Raw genomic sequence first — 17,915 nt, 5'->3', positions numbered from 1 at the left:
CTTTGGTTTCAATGTTAGATTATTGAATATTTACAAGCATCAAGATGTGGCAGTGATGGAGTACTTCTTACTCTAATGATAGCAGCACAGCTACAGTATACAGCTCCTATTTGTCACAGTTGAATTGAAACACAACACAATACCTTTGCTTCTTTAACAGAGGTGGTTCGGTGAACCATGTTCACCACACATGTCGTAACCTTGCCAGAGACCCGAAGAAGTGCAATAGCTTCCAGAATAATCCCTAGGATTTAGCTCACTGGGCTAAAATACCTTTGTGGCTACGGGAGACCCAGGTTTGAACCCAGTTGGTAACACTTCCATAGACATAGACTTCTTTCTGTTTTTGTTGTGCAGGTGACTGACCAACTGACCTGATTCCAGTGCCATGGTAATTACTCTGGTGTATTTCCCGTAGGCTAAATCAAATAGCTGTGATGTAAAAATCTATATACCACCGACATCCATCCGCTCCCCGCCTCCACACACATGTTGCTGTTGCCTTCAGTCACTACGCAGGTTTACATCGACCCAGGTTAATTTGACAAAAGCAATGTCACAAAGAATCTTTGCCACATGTGTAATGGAAATGACAGATAAATGTGAAATCTTCCAAAGATCGACAACATTTTTATCCTGTCACGACTTCCGCCGACGTTGGTCCCTCTCCTTGTTCGGGCGGCGTTCGGCGGTCGAAGTCACCGACCTTCTAGCCATCGCTGATCCACTTTTCATTTTCCATTGGTTTTGTCTTGTCTTCCATCACACCTGGTTCCAATCCCATCAATTACATGTTGTGTATTTAACCCTCTGTTCCACCCCATGTCCTTGTCAGAGATTGTTTCTTGTAAGTGCTTATACACGGTATGCTGGTATTTACCGGGTTTTGTTGACGGTGGTTTATGGATATTAAACGACACCGTTGTAAATCAGTTTTCACTCTCCTGCGCCTGACTTCTCTGCCGCCAGTACACACCTCACTACATATCGTTCATCAGGGGTGGATTTTTCTTTTGACTAACTTTCTTTATTGTGACAAATGATGATGGAAACTGTGTTTTTTTTAAATATATAAATTATGATAGCCAAATCATTTTAAAGGTACGCGGGCATTTGACTTATTAAGTTCCACTCCACATTTAATTATAAATGCCTACTGCTTGCAAAATAAAAATGTTCAAATATACAAATTATGTTTCTTTGCAGCACAAGGATTGTCCTGACTTTCAAGAAGACATGAATTGCTTCATCTTGTTTTTCTGGTTGGCTGGCAAGTTTCACCATCCGATTGTTGCAGCCTGGCCTCAAAGACTAGACGATGCCGATGTACCAAGTCTGGAACAAACAGGACCCTGAACAGCTTCTACCCCCAAACCATAAGACTACGAAATAGTTAATCAAGTAGCTACCCGGACTATCTGCATTGACTCTTTTTTGCACAAACTCTTGTGATTTATCACATACACTGCTGCCACTGTTTATTATCTATCCTGCTGCATAGTCACTTTACCCTTACAGTACTGTCACGTTCTGACCTCTATTTCTGTTGTTTTGTATTTATTTAGTATGGTCAGGGCGTGAGTTGGGTGGGCAGTCTATGTTTGTTTTTCTATGTTTTGGGGCATTTCTATGTTTTCGGCCTAGTATGGTTCTCAATCAGAGGCAGGTGTCATTAGTTGTCTCTGATTGAGAATCATCATTATTAGGTAGCCTGGGTTGCACTGTTTGTTTGTGGGTGATTGTCTATGTTGATGGCTTGTTTCAGCACAGTCCATATGATTAGCTTCACGGTTGTTATTTTGTTTACTGGTTTTGTATAGTTTTCAGTGTTCACTACTTTCTTTATTAAAGATTGACCATGGACACTTACCACGCCGCGTATTGGTCCTCAGATCCTTTTCGCCTCTCCTCTTCAGATGAAGAGGAGGACGACCGTGACAAGTGCCTATATGTACATACAGTACCTCTACCTCAATTACCTCGTAACTCTGCACATCGACTCGGTACTGGTACCCTGTGTATATAGCCAAGTTATCGTTACTAATTGTGTATTTATTCCTTGTGTTATTATTTTTCTATATTTTTCTCTTTGCATTGTTGGGAAGGGCCCTTTTAAGTAAGGCAAGGTGACTTAAGCCCAAAATGAAGGAGGGAGGTTGGTCGGGGAGGGTGGGTACCATGTTCAAATCACATCACGGACAACTTGAGGATATTAGCAACTTTGCAAATACGTACTAATTTTAGCTCATTTGCAACTACTTAGCATGTCAACTAACCCTTCCCCTAACCCTAATGCTAACACTAATTCCTAATCCTAACCTTAACTCCAACCTAAACCCTAACCCCTAGCCAAGCTAACATTAGCCACCAAGCCACCTAGCTACCGTTAGACACAACAAATTACAATTTGTAATATATAAGTATTGCAATTGGCATATTGTACAACTTGCAATTCTTAACATATCATACAAATTGTAATTTGGAACATATGAAATGGATGATGGACATCCACAAATTAATACAAACCATAAGAAATGGAACATATCATACTAATTTTAGTGTCACAGATTTACATTTACTGTGTTACGTCTACCCCTAAGTCCAGGTTGCAGCCAACATTAAAGATTTTCCGGGAGTGCACGTTTGTAACGATGTGCGCTGAGAGTCGGGAAGCAAGTTCAGGGAGTGAGTGTTTGAATAAATAAAAGAAACAATGAACACGAAACACAAACAATGCACCAACATGAAAACAGAATCAATAACACCTGAGGAAAGAACCAAGGGGAGTGTCATGACTGGCCTCTGAGGATCAGGTTACAGTGTATCACAGTTCTACAGAGATATCTCTCCTTCCCGCAAGGGGGGAGAGGCATGGTGGGGGGTTTTATGACCTCACACCCATCGAGTCAATAACACTTGAGGAAAGAACCAAGTGGAGTGACTGAAATAGGGGAGGTAATCAAGAAAGTGATGGAGTCCAGGTGAGTGTCATGAGGTGCAGGTGCACGTAACGATGGGGGCAGGTGTGCATGACGATTAGACAACTGGCGACAACGAGCGCCAGAGAGGAGGAGCGGGAGTGGACCTGACAGTCACTCCCCCTCCTCCTCTCTGGCGCTCATTGTCACCAGTTGACTTATTATTACGCACACCTGCCACCATCGTTACACGCACCTGCGCCTCATGAGACTCACCTGGACTCCATCACTTCTATGATTACCTCCCCTATATCTGTCACTCCCTTTGGTTCTTACCCCAGGCGGTATTAGTCCAGATGCTATTATTGTTTTGTATTGTTCCATGTGCTATTTAATTTTAAATTCACCCCCTGTACTTTCTTCCTGACTCCCAGCGTCTGCGTTACAGCACCAAATGTCCCAGATTGGTGTAGCGAAAAATATGTTTTTCTAATCAGGTCCCATGGCTTTAAAACACTCCCGAAAAAACTCCTGGGCTTGGGGAGGTTGAAAACCCTGTCAAGTTGCAGCAACCTTCTACTTGTTCATATGAATTATATTTTTAAGAAAGACTAGGAGGGTTTCCTATACACAGTCAAAGAAAAAACAACATGATTGGACAATAAAACTGACAGGGCTGAGCTTTTCTTAAGAGCGATTTTCAGGATGTCTCCCGGTCTGACAAACACCTCTGGGATTCCCTTCATAATCTGTGATAGTTTGGCAAACCCTGACACATCTGACGAGCGTCAGAGCCGGCGTAGTAGGATTCAGTCTTCGTCCAGTATTAATATTTTGACTGTTTGATGGCTCGTCAGAGGTCGTAGCGGGTTTTATTATAAGCTTCCATATTAGTGTCCCTCTCGTTGAAACCGGCAGCTGTAGCCTTTAGCTCAGTGCGGATGTCAGAGGAAGGCAAGTCATAGACTGCTCTCTGTGCTACCGCAGAGCAAGCAGTACCGGTGCACCAAGCCTGGAACCAACACCTGAACAGTCTCCACCCCCAAGCCATGAATCTGCAAAATTGTTTAAATAATTAACCAATAGCTTTCCGGACTATCTGCATTGACCGTTTATGCACAAACTCTTTGTACTCATCACATACGCTGCTGCTACTAGTCACATTAATCCTACTTACATGTACATATCTACCTCAATTACCTCATAGGCCTACCCCTGCACATTGACTCGGTATTGGTACCCCATATATATATAACTAAGTTATTATTCATCATTGTGTATTTATTCCATTCCTCATGTTATTATTTTTCTATTATTTCTCTTTTTTTCTCTCTGCATTGTTGGGAAGGGCCCGCCAGTAAGCATTTCACTGTTAGTCTACACCTGTTTACGAAGCGATTTGATTTGAGTCTGTGAATGCAAAGGTAGGCATAGGAACACTGAGCAGAGCAGTAAAAGCTTATAGGCTAACATTATTTTAGGAACATAGGCCTAGTACGAAATCCATGTTTGTCAAATGTAAAAGGTAAATCTGTTATTATAATATTTCATTCATAGAATAAACTAGTAAAAAGTAATATCATTCGAAAACCCATGTGATCCTTTTTTGCTCTCTCATGGATGAGTCTTTGTCATGCGCGCAATGGTCCTCACCCGCGCGCGAATGTACTGGGGTCCTGGGTCCGGCTTCCTTTGATCTCGGTGCACGTGCACAGACGAAGTGCATAATATGACGCATTTGAAATCAGCCAGCATTTATTGGACCGTGGGGGCCACTGGCAGCTACCGACCAATTATAACGAACTGAAAGCATCAGCCGCTTTTGTACAACATTTCGCGGATTCCGTGAGATATTCGCTACCTTGCTTGGAGAGATTCGGTTGGATGATACAGTATTAATGGTTAGTAACGGGAAGATTCCAACGTGAGGATTCCCCCGTGATAAATCAGTATGGATTGGACAGTGTCAGAAAGCACTTTGAGAGGAATTGAAAGGTAATGTAGGCTATGCCATCTAATCAGTCATTGCAATGCTGTAAATATATGATTGATGATTCAACTGAGCAGATATTAATTGCATTACAAAGTCATCTGTGAGTGGATTGCAATTAGTTTTTTCATGCAAAGATGCTCTTTTGAAAATGATATATTTTGCACTCTGAAATGCAGAACAATAATGTTCTCCTAATTTAGCAACATTAGGATTGTGCCCAATGTGGTTGTGCAAGTTTGGAAGCTACATGAAGAGTGTTTCCTGTTGTACATATTGACATCTTCAAAATGTGTCCAGTTGACAGCTGCTATCTATCTCTTGCATGTTGTCATTACATTCCTTGTCCTCATCTAAAAAGGTAGACTAGCATAGACTATATTCAAAATAACGTTGCATTATTATACAGATGAATTGTTGTATAAAAGGAGCAGTAATATCGTTTTGAGTGATATAGTGGCTTCCCTAAGCCATATATAGTTTACTGGCACACTGGGCTGAAACACTCAGGTCATGCTGTTCCAATGGTGTATGTGTATTCACTCTGGTGTGGTCAGTACTAGATGGGAGGTTTAAGAACAGGGGTCTTGTCTGTTTGTCTAACCCATGGCCATTTGATTTCTGATGTACTTTGACCTGGTCTGGCCCCTCTACCAGCTAATCTTGGAACCCAGAACCCTAGCCTATCGACTGCTTGCTCCCCTTGTTTAGGGCCTATATCAATCCAGCAATCAATTAGTCGATTGATTGTGGGGTCTATAGGTGATAACTGTCATCAGACTTTAAAAGGAGTATGTTTCCATTAATGACACCCCCCCCCCCCCCATTATATTTAAACCTTATTTGAAAAATCGATCGGTGATACTTATTGAACTGCCAAGCTTACATTTTGACAGTTGGCGCAAACCTTGATGCAAACCTTGTTGTTGTACACGTGTTGTCATCATCGTAGCTAGCACACCCATTACAGCTGTGTGCCACACATTGGAAGTGTTAAAAGCTCTCATTAGCAGCTTGTAAAAACGTGACACAATGAATTAGACAGTCGGCTACATCTCCCCCTCTATCAACACAGGGAAGGTAGCAGGAACAGACCTAGCTGGTTCTAATCAGTAGGCGCCAAGTGAGCCATCCCATCGACTGTTTGTCTGGGCTTCATTCAGTACAGATGGCCAGACACACAGCTGAGCTCAACTCAGAGAAGGATATTATCTACTGTACTCAGATCAGGTGTGTGTGGGCTTGTAGTGAAACATATGATGTGTGTGGGCTTGTAGTAAAACGTGTTTGTGTGCTGCCAACGATGCTTGATGGCAACATATTGGAACTGCACTGTCTGACTCCAGCACATAGAAATATAATAACATAGAATATAATATATTCTGTTTCTATGGTCCAGACCAGAGCCATATATGCAATAGTATTATGGGTTTGGTCCAGACTGTCATTTTTCATGGCAGTGTCACTCTGAATCCACACTTATTAGCTTCTTGAATAGGACCTTGTTCTTTTTCTGGAACCTTTTGGTGACTCAAGGTTTTCTGTCTGTCAGTGGGCTGCTGTCATAGCAGCTGGTTCAGAGCAGCTGTTTAAACACAGTAGGAGAGGTGATGGGGAAGAGGGAGGGGGAAGGAAAGAATGGGGGAGGGAGGGGAGGGGGTTGAGTGGTCGGGGTATTTACAGTGACCTTGTTGTAGTAGAGCCAGACCAATACATTACTCCCTCTCTCTCTCTTTCTCTCTCTCTTTATATGTCTTTATTTCTCTCTCTCTCTCTCTCTCTCTTTCTCTTACGACAGATCATAGGTTGATTTGCACTGTCTGAACTTTCTCAGTGCAATGACTGATCAGTCATTTTGGTCCCATTTATTGAACCGATGTTGGTTCAATAAATCATGATGTCATGTATTTGAGAATCAACCAAAGGTCAGTAGTGTACCTCTTGTCCTGAATTGACCTGACCTGGTATTGGATACTCTTCTCGGAGCTCTGTGTGAGATTTCCCATGGCCAGCAGAAACACTGCAGGCAGGGAGTGTAACCACGATTGGGATGAACTCAATAGTTATGATGATGACGACAATGTTTGCAACGCAAATGACGTTGCCAGTCACGAAAGGAAAGAAAGAGTTGAAGGAAGGGGGAAAACCACAAGACACGTTAAATCACATACACAGTGAGGTGTTTTGATTGTTACATAACATGATAACAGCCCAGCACAAAACAGTGCAAATAAATCACAACATCCTCCTCCTCCCCTGTACAGACATGCAGTGCAGCAGGGGCATAGCTATCTGGAGCCTGCCCAAGCTGCATGTGGGAACCTCCTCTCTTCTCCCCTGTTCCACAGTGGTTAGACTTGTGAAATGCCAGACAGGTATGCGAGTTAGAGAGGGCAGATGCATCAGAGAAGGGTGGGGGCGGGGGGTGAGAGAGAGGAGGGAGACAGACACAAAGAGAGAGATAAGGAGAGCTAGAGGGTGAAGGGTGGATGAGGGGGGCGGGTGTGTGTGTGTGTGTGTGTGTGAGAGAGAGAGAATATTCATAATATGCATAATCTAAATGACTGCTCCTACCCACATATACAGTGAGGGAAAAAAGTCTGTACGTTTGCCCACTGACAAAGAAATGATCAGTCTATAATTTTAATGGTAGGTTTATTTGAACAGTGAGAGACAGAATAACAACAAAAAAATCCAGAAAAACGCATGTCAATAATGTTATGAATTGATTTGCATTTTAATGAGGGAAATAAGTATTTGACCCCTCGGCAAAACATGACTTAGTACTTGGTGGCAAAACCCTTTTTGGCAATCACAGAGGTCAGACATTTCTTGTAGTTGGCCACCAGGTTTGCACACATCTCAGGATGGATTTTGTCCCTTTGCAGATCGTCTCCAAGTCATTAATGTTTCGAGGCTGACGTTTGGCAACTCGAAACTTCAGCTCCCTCCACAGATTTTCTATGGGATTAACGTCTGGAGACTGGCTAGGCCACTCCAGGACCTTAATGTGCTTCTTCTTGAGCCACTCCTTTGCCTTGGCTGTGTGTTTTGGGTCATTGTCATGCTGGAATACCCATCCACGACCCATTTTCAATGCCCTGGCTGAGGGAAGGAGGTTCTCATCCAAGATTTGACGGTACATGGCCCCGTCCATCGTCCCTTTGATGCGGTGAAGTTGTCCTGTCCCCTTAGCAGAAAAAACACCCCCAAAGCATAATGTTTCCACCTCCATGTTTGACGTGGGGATGGTGTTCTTGGGGTCATAGGCAGCGTTCCTCCTCCAAACACGGCGAGTTGAGTTGATGCCAAAGAGCTCCATTTTGGTCTCATCTGACCACAACACTTTCACCCAGTTGTCCTCTGAATCATTCAGATGTTCATTGGCAAACTTCAGACGGGCATGTACAGTGCCTTGCGAAAGTATTCGGCCCCCTTGAACTTTGCGACCTTTTGCCACATTTCAGGCTTCAAACATAAAGATATAAAACTGTATTTTTTTGTGAAGAATCAACAACAAGTGGGACACAATCATGAAGTGGAACGACATTTATTGGATATTTCAAACTTTTTTAACAAATCAAAAACTGAAAAATCAAAATTATTCAGCCCCCTTAAGTTAATACTTTGTAGCGCCACCTTTTGCTGCGATTACAGCTGTAAGTCGCTTGGGGTATGTCTCTATCAGTTTTGCACATCGAGAGACTGACATTTTTTCCCATTCCTCGTTGCAAAACAGCTCGAGCTCAGTGAGGTTGGATGGAGAGCATTTGTGAACAGCAGTTTTCAGTTCTTTCCACAGATTCTCGATTGGATTCAGGTCTGGAATTTGACTTGGCCATTCTAACACCTGGATATGTTTATTTTTGAACCATTCCATTGTAGATTTTGCTTTATGTTTTGGATCATTGTCTTGTTGGAAGACAAATCTCCGTCCCAGTCTCAGGTCTTTTGCAGACTCCATTAGGTTTTCTTCCAGAATGATCCTGTATTTGGCTCCATCCATCTTCCCATCAATTTTAACCATCTTCCCTGTCCCTGCTGAAGAAAAGCAGGCCCAAACCATGATGCTGCCACCACCATGTTTGACAGTGGGGATGGTGTGTTCAGCTGTGTTGCTTTTACGCCAAACATAACGTTTTGCATTGTTGCCAAAAAGTTCAATTTTGGTTTCATCTGACCAGAGCACCTTCTTCCACATGTTTGGTGTGTCTCCCAGGTGGCTTGTGGCAAACTTTAAACAACACTTTTTATGGATATCTTTAAGAAATGGCTTTCTTCTTGCCACTCTTCCATAAAGGCCAGATTTGTGCAAAATACGACTGATTGTTGTCCTATGGACAGAGTCTCCCACCTCAGCTGTAGATCTCTGCAGTTCATCCAGAGTGATCATGGGCCTCTTGGCTGCATCTCTGATCAGCCTTCTCCTTGTATGAGCTGAAAGTTTAGAGAGACGGCCAGGTCTTGGTAGATTTGCAGTGGTCTGATACTCCTTCCATTACAATATTATCGCTTGCACAGTGCTCCTTGGGATGTTTAAAGCTTGGGAAATCTTTTTGTATCCAAATCCGGCTTTAAACTTCTTCACAACAGTATCTCGGACCTGCCTGGTGTGTTCCTTGTTCTTCATGATGCTCTCTGCGCTTTTAACGGACCTCTGAGACTATCACAGTGCAGGTGCATTTATACAGAGACTTGATTACACACAGGTGGATTGTATTTATCATCATTAGTCATTTAGGTCAACATTGGATCATTCAGAGATCCTCACTGAGGAGGGGCTGAATAATTTTGCACGCCCAATTTTTCAGTTTTTGATTTGTTAAAAAAGTTTGAAATATCCAATAAATGTCTTTCCACTTCATGATTGTGTCCCACTTGTTGTTGATTCTTCACAAAAAAATACAGTTTTATATCTTTATGTTTGAAGCCTGAAATGTGGCAAAAGGTCGCAAAGTTCAAGGGGGCCGAATACTTTCGCAAGGCACTGTATATGTGCTTTCTTGAGCAGGGGGATCTTGCGGGCGCTGCAGGATTTCAGTCCTTCACGGCGTAGTGTGTTACAAATTGTTTTCTTGGGGACTATGGTCCCAGCTGCCTTGAGATCATTGACAAGATCCTACCGTGTAGTTCTGGGCTGATTCCTCACCGTTCTCATGATCATTGCAACTCCACGAGGTGAGATCTTGCATGGAGCCCCAGGCCGAGGGAGATTGACAGTTCTTTTGTGTTTCTTCCATTTGCGAATAATTGCACCAACTGTTGTCACCTTCACACCAAGCTGCTTGGCGATGGTCTTGTAGCCCATTCCAGCCTTGAGTAGGTCTACAATCTTGTCCCTGACATCCTTGGAGAGCTCTTTGGTATTGGCCATGGTGGAGAGTTTGGAATCTGATTGATTGATTGCTTCTGTGGACAGGTGTCTTTTATACAGGTAACAAGCTGAGATTAGGAGCACTAGTTTTAAGAGTGTTCTCCTAATCTCAGCTTTTACCTGTATAAAAGACACCTGGGAGCCAGAAATCTTTCTGATTGAGAGGGGGTCAAATACTTATTTCCCTCATTAAAATGCAAATCAATTTATAACTTTTTTTGTTGTTATTCTGTCTCTCACTGTTCAAATAAACCTACCATTAAAATTATAGACTGATCCTTTCTTTGTCAGTGGGCAAACGTACAAAATCAGCAGGGGATCAAATACTTTTTCCCTCACTGTAGCTCCTCCTCTGACCACACCCTAATATTTTGATCAACATTTCCATGGGAATGGCATTCACCCTCTGTTGGAACAAACCCAATGGAATGAACCCCTTTGTCTTCTCAACAGTTGTATCAGTATAGCGTGCTTAGGTGACAGCCATAGCTTCTCTTAGCCCGATGACAAAAGACATGATAAAAGGTGAAGAATAAATTGCAGGTTTTTCACCCGTAAGTTATCTATAGTGAAAGGTTTCTTTAGAGCGACACCAAAGATCTGAAACCTAGTCGGCGCATGACTTGCAGTGGACCATCCAGCGATCACTGTTTTCAGTTGGAGAGGAGATCATCTCCTGATCCCCTGTTTTACCTGCAGCCTCTCTGAACCTGTCTTGTTTCATACATACATACATACATACATACATACATACATACATACATACATACATACATACATACATACAATGGGGCAAAAAAGTAATTTTAAACAAATGTACACTTCAACTGTGACAGACAAAATGAGGGAAAAAAATCCAGAAAATCACATTGTAGGATTTTTAATGAATTTATTTGCAAATTATGGTGGAAAATAAGTATTTGGTCAATAACAAAAGTTTATCTCAATACTTTGTTATATACCCTTTGTTGGCAATGACAGAGGTCAAACGTTTTCTGTAAGTCTTCACAAGGTTTTCACACACTGTTGCTGGTATTTTGGCCCATTCCTCCATGCAGATCTCCTCTAGAGCAGTGATGTTTTGGGGCTGTTGCTGGGCAACACGGACTTTCAACTCCCTCCAAAGATTTTCTATTGGGTTGAGATCTGGAGACTGGCTAGGCCACTCCAGGACCTTGAAATGCTTCTTACGAAGCCACTCCTTCGTTGCCCGGACGGTGTGTTTGGGATCATTGTCATGCTGGAAGACCCAGCCACGTTTCATCTTCAATGCCCTTGCTGATGGAAGGAGGTTTTCACTCAAAATCTCACGATACATGGCCCCATTCATTCTTTCCTTTACACAGATCAGTCGTCCTGGTCCCTTTGCAGAAAAACAGCCCCAAAGCATGTTTCCACCCCCATGCTTCACAGTAGGTATGGTGTTCTTTGGATGCCACTCAGCATTCTTTGTCCTCCAAACACGACGAGTTGAGTTTTTACCAAAAAGTGATATTTTGGTTTCATCTGACCATATGACATTCTCCCAATCTTCTTCTGGATCATCCAAATGCTCTCTAGCAAACTTCAGACGGGCCTGGATATGTACTGGCTTAAGCAGGGGGACACGTCTGGCATTGCAGGATTTGAGTCCCTGGCGGCGTAGTGTGTTACTGATGGTAGGCTTTGTTACTTTGGTTCCTGCTCTCTGCAGGTCATTCACTAGGTCCCCCCGTGTGGTTCTGGGATTTTTGCTCACCGTTCTTGTGATCATTTTGACCCCCCGGGGTGAGATCTTGCGTGGAGCCCCAGATTGAGGGAGATTATCAGTGGACTTGTATGTCTTCCATTTCCTAATAATTGCTCCCACAGTTGATTTCTTCAAACCAAGCTGCTTACCTATTGCAGATTCAGTCTTCCCAGCCTGGTGCAGGTCTACAATTTTGTTTCTCGTGTCCTTTGACAGCTCTTTGGTCTTGGCCATAGTGGAGTTTGGAGTGTGATTGTTTGAGGTTGTGGACAGGTGTCTTTTATACTGATAACAAGTTCAAACAGGTGCCATTAATACAGGTAACGAGTGGAGGACAGAGGAGCCTCTTAAAGAAGAAGTTACAGGTCTGTGAGAGCCAGAAATCTTGCTTGTTTGTAGGTGACCAAATACTTATTTTCCACCATAATTTGCAAATAAATTCATAAAAAATCCTACAATGTGATTTTCTGGATTTTTTTCTCATTTTGTCTGTCATAGTTGAAGTGTACCTATGATGAAAATTACAAGCCTCTTTCATCTTTTTAAGTGGGAGAACTTGCACAATTGGTGGCTGACTAAATACTTTTTTGCCCCACTGCCTCATACTGAATTGCCTGTTTGGTCGGGAGTGTGCTGGAACAGATCTGTCTTTCATGCTGAACCAGAAGCGCACACACACTTTACCTCTTCCTCCCTCTCTCTATCTGAGTGTTTGTGTACCTTTGCTCTGGTGCTGTTTTCCACTACTCCTCCCTGTGTGTGTGTGTTTGTGTGTGTGTGTGTGGGGGGGGGGGGGGGGGGGGGGGGGGGTGCTTCACTGGAATCCTGTCTTTCTCTGGCTGGCCTGCCACGTCAAATGACATGTCCTCAGGGAGCTGTGTGGCCGAACAGCCTGGCTGCGGTCTCTAGTCTGGGGGTCTGTACAGGAACAGGACTGGCTCTTACTGAGGTCTGAGGAGGACAACACTGATCTCAACTGAACTGGAGTAGCCATTGAGGAGATACTACTGCTCTGGAGGAATCTTATGGGATACCTTGCTTCTTGAATCCTGTGGAATCGTCCTAGTGCTTTTTTTAGTCTGTTTTATTTAGATTTACTGTGAACCGTTGGTTGGTTGGTTTGGCTTGGATATGAATGGTTTTCTGTACAGGGGCAGGTAAGGTGTTCACTCTGCTGCCAATGATATACACTCCCCTACGTATTTATTTGGAGAGGGAAGCTAAAACTTTGAATTTGCCTCATAGAATATTTTTCTGAACACTTCGACATTAATGTGGATGCTACCATTATTACGGATAATCATGACTGAATCGTGAACAATGATGAATGAGAAAGTTACAGAGGCATAAAGATCATACCCCCCCCCCCCCCCCCAAAAAAAAAAATGCTAACCTCTCACCGTTACCAATAACAGGGGAGGTTCAATATATTGATGGGCTATGATCTTTATGCCTGTAACTTTTGGTAGCAACCACATTGATGTAGAAGTTTTCAGAAACATATTCTATTCTTATTTACAATAAGTGACTCGAAATTGACACAATCAATTATTTCCCAATAATTTATATTGGGCACAACATAATCCGAAACACAACCAAAAGAAACGCCAAAGGTATCCAACAAGTTTGAAGACTCGCAATCAAATGGGGGGACTACATACATAACGTGCGTACATTTTTTAACAGTAAAACAGATAGGTATGAAAATACCCTCAAATAAAAGGTGACATTCTGTACTGTCGCCTCAAATAAAACATTTCATCTCAAATCCTAAATGCTGGAGTATAGAGCCAAATAAAAATGTTCAAATAAATATGCAGGGGGGGGGGGGGGGGGTACAGTACATGTGGACTTGGCTGAATAACTAGTTGTAGGTTTAAGTCGTGTGTAGCTGGTATGTGTTTTTTAAAGGAAAATCAAAATGTATTTTTACAGTTTGTCTTTGAGCAGCTTGGCGTGCTTCTGTTTGTTTTGAAGTCTTTGTGTTGTTGTGTTAATCTAAGGCTATCAATATACTGTATTATGTAATCAAAGTAATCACTCTCATGGGAGAACAGACAACCCATATCATCAGATTTTTTTGGTTAGTCATTAGTCACAACACTGATTGGATGATTCGTTTCATCTACTGGGAAAGTTTGTTCCTATAGGAAGGACTACATTGAATGACAAATAGAAACACTAGTGGCAGCAATACACATGGGAAAATCCCAAATTGTATTGATGTAATCATAATGAAATGAAATGATGTATACTCATTATTTTGATCACCGTGTTGATTACTCTGACTTCCCTGTTGGTCCCCGTGGCAGGTGCTGATGAGTAAGGGCTTAAGTTCAGCTTTGTGGGAAGACCTGCTGTTGTTGTAGTAACAGTGACCTGGTGGTCTGTCTGTCTGAATAGTTATTAGGCTTCTTCCACGGCTAGAACTAACACACACACACTCAGATGCTGCCTATACAGGCCAGCTGTTCCCCCAGGCGCAAGGTTAGGAGAGGTGTTGGCCTGGGTAGGCCGTCATTGTAAATAAGAATTTGTTCTTAACTGACTTGCCTAGTTAAATAAATAAATACAAATAGAAGTGTGTGGTTTAAAAATCAGAAAGTGTAATGTTCAGTATGTGCTTGCTACATGTGTGTGAACACATTCAGCTCAACCCAGTCTCTACTCCACTGCTCACTGTGTTCCACATAGTTTAATCACTAGTGTTATTTCATTAGTAGGGAGTAGGCACAATAGTTTTTCCTGATCACATGACCCGAACCAGGAAATACTTTCTGGCCCTACTCTCACCTCAAACAGTTTTAGCACTTTTTTTGTTAGTTTTGGATGTGAGTAAAACTATATTCCAGTCTATCCGAGGTAATAAAAACCGGATGTTCGATGTTATGTGTGTTTGACTAAAAAAACTCTGTTTCAGGCACTATGCTGGTGATCGGCAGGCCCGGACCAAGAGTATAGGACACATGACTGGTAAGTGGAGATTCACACTGGCTCTGTCATTTACACACACACACAATATTCCATTCACGTTCTGTGACTGTCTCTCTCTCTCCCCCTCTCTCTCTCTCTCTCTTTCTTGCACTAAAATTGACTTTTCACCCTCTCTTTCTATCCTGCTGTTTTTCTCCCTTCCTGTTTGGTCAAACACACCTCTTACACCTCTCACTATATAACTCTTTTTAACTCTTTATTTATTAACCCACCCAGCCCATACAAGGACATGTCTAGACCATACGGCTGTTATTAAAGACACTTAACAACTATTGCCTCTGTGAATTACTCTTGAGTACAAAAAAAAAAGTGTTAGAATGTGTTTGGATGTGCCCCCTTCCTAGTTCCTGTGTGTACACGTTTGGCACAGTGCAGTCGTCAATCATATGGGTGTTGTATAATTTCTCGTAGCCTGGCCTGGCCTGTGTACCAGCAGTTACACTTTAGGCCCGGGTCCAGGACATCTTCTGTAGCCTAGCCTACACTCTACACAACGCAACGCTCTTTAATAATCTGTAATGAGCTCCTACTGCGATTTTAAAGAACTGTCAGACGTTTCAGCTCTGCCAATGGTTCTGTGATTAAGCCCCTCGGGACCTAACCCCGCATCTCCCCACTCATTCTATACCCCCCTCCAAAATCTGCCAAACACCCATTCTCAAGGAACAAAACACACATTATTGTATCCCTGTGTGGTTTTCCTGGGAATGATCCTGGTATTTAGTCGTTTTAAAGAGAAGTTTGGCATTAGGCCGTTTGGAGCAGTTTCAGCTGTAACGGACCATACCATGTTGGCTAAGTACTTAACAGGGCCCAGGGGTGATACAGTGCATTCCGAAAGTATTCAGACCCCTTGACTTTTTCCATATTTTGTTACGTTACAGACTTATTTTAAGACGTATTAAATTAAACATGTTCCTCATCAATCAACATACAATACCCCATAATGACAAAGGGAAAACAGGTTTTGAGACATTTTTGTACATTTATAAAAAATATAACACAGTTATAGTGCTGTGGGGATGTTTTTCAGCGGCAGGTACTGAGAGACTAGTCAGGATCGAGGGAAAGATGAATGGAGGAAAGTATAGAGAGATCCATGATGAAAACCTGCTCCAGAGCGTTCAGGACCTCAGACGGGGGCAAAGGTTCACCTTCCAACAGGACAATGACCCTAAGCACACAGCCAAGAAAACGCAGGAGTGGCTTCGGGAGAAGTCTCTGAATGTCCTTGAGTGGCCCAGCCAGAGCCCGGACTTGAACCCGATCTAACATCTCTGGAGAGACCTGAAAATATCTGTGCAGCGACGCTCCCCATCCAACCTGACAGAGTTTGAGAGGATCTGCAGAGAAGATGGGGGAAAGTCCCCAAATACAGGTGTGCCAGACGTCATACCCAAGAAGACTTGAGGCTCTAATCGCTGCCAAATGTGCTTCAACAAAGTACTGACTAAGGCATCTGAATACTTATGTAAATATGATATTTCCATTCTTTTTTTTATCAGCAAAAGTTTCTTAAAACTAGTCTTTGCTTTGTCATTATGTATCGTGTGTAGATTGATGAGAAAAAATTTCAGAATAAGGCTGTAACGTAACAAAATGTGGAAAAAGTCAAGGGGTCTGAATACTTTCCGAATGCACTGTATATAAAACACTAATAGGAATTTAATGAGACAACGTAAGTTCCACACCGTTACTAAGGCCGGGATTCAAGTAATTGCAGATTGTGACTTTTCAGGATAGCTGCAACACACATGCTGTTGTTTTGCAAGTCAATCACACTTCTGCAAAGTGCAAATCAATTCACTTGATCCTAACAACCCTGTTAAGAGTTCTGACTGAGCGATGGCCTGGTGAGAATCCAGAGGTGTTTTTCTTAAAACTAAATACGATTTTTTTTTTTACCTGACAATTATTGCAGCTTTCAGGTGTTTCATTTTATTTTTTCCAGATTTCTTGTGTAATGAGACAGAGAACGGCCCTCCTCCTCCTCTCCAGACCCACAGCCTCAGAGAGTTTGAACAGGTAAGGGCTTGTCTTCCTCTCTCCTATTCTTATGGTCTGGTACAGTGTGGTAGTCAGTGGAAAGAGGTGTTCAGGCCTGTCAGAATTGTCTGACAACTTGTTTTTAGGTGGGTTGGTGATGATCATGTGGTAACGGAACCTCTGACTATGAGTCAAGAAGACTATGGGTAAAAAAGATTCCGGTCTCCTGTAACTTTCCCCAATCCATATCTTTGCTCTCCTCACCTTATCCTTCCTGCATAATGGCCACGTAGAACTGGACTGTAAATAGCCCATACACTCAAGCACACAAGTAGAGGAATCTAAATATATGATATTGTGTTAATGATGCAGTGTAGCGCTGGTATACTACTATACAGTAAGTGGTGTTTATGGTTGTGGATGGAGGAGGTTGGTTTCTCTCTCCTCTAGTGCTCAGACATTGTAATAGGTTCTGGGCTAAGCGCCAGGCTATTATGGTTCTGATATAACTCTAGAGGTGCTTGCTTCAATTACCATCGTCTTGGCGAAGGACAGGACTCCAGGGGAGGGAGGAATGGGGAATCTGTGATTTGATATGGGGGTTAGGGGGAAAACGTGGTAGTGGGGGCTGGATGGTTGAAGTAACGTCAATAGGGAGGGATAACAGTGTAAGGGTGATTTTGCCTGGAGGTTACAGGGTCGTGGTTTGTTTGGGGGTTAATCATTTTGGAAACCAGGAAGCCATCGCCTGCAGTCTGATCACTCGGTGTAATCCAAGGCTCGCTTTCCCCAACGAAGTCGACCGTGTAGCAGAGTCCCCAAACCAATCTAGTACAACGCATTGAATCCTGGGAAGTGACGTGGGGGCTGACTGATCCAGTGTGTTGGCTTCTGGAGGCGACTCCGGCTGCCTTTTGAAGTCTG

General features: G+C 42.8%; 1 protein-coding gene across 3 annotated transcripts in view; it reads left to right on the top strand.

The window, feature by feature from the left end:
* Positions 1-4,693: 4,693 nt before the first annotated feature.
* LOC110521826 (myomegalin) overlaps positions 4,694-17,915 on the top strand; it is a 114,589-nt gene continuing 101,367 nt past the window's right edge. For 2 of the 3 annotated variants that reach the window (XM_036968460.1, XM_036968458.1), the window contains exons 1-3: positions 4,694-4,913; positions 14,932-14,984; positions 16,957-17,030. In XM_036968460.1, coding sequence (XP_036824355.1) covers positions 4,870-4,913; positions 14,932-14,984; positions 16,957-17,030 — 171 coding nt within the window. In that variant the 5' untranslated portion in view covers positions 4,694-4,869. Of the gene's footprint in view, positions 4,914-12,822; positions 13,169-14,931; positions 14,985-16,956; positions 17,031-17,915 lie in introns of those variants that run through there. The other variant, XM_036968459.1, reaches the window with a different exon arrangement.

Source organism: Oncorhynchus mykiss, chromosome 30, assembly GCF_013265735.2.
Source record: "Oncorhynchus mykiss isolate Arlee chromosome 30, USDA_OmykA_1.1, whole genome shotgun sequence".
Classification (NCBI taxonomy): Eukaryota; Metazoa; Chordata; class Actinopteri; order Salmoniformes; family Salmonidae; genus Oncorhynchus; species Oncorhynchus mykiss.
The sequence above is the reverse complement of the archived record's forward strand: the minus strand, read 5'-3'. Positions and strand labels throughout refer to the sequence as shown.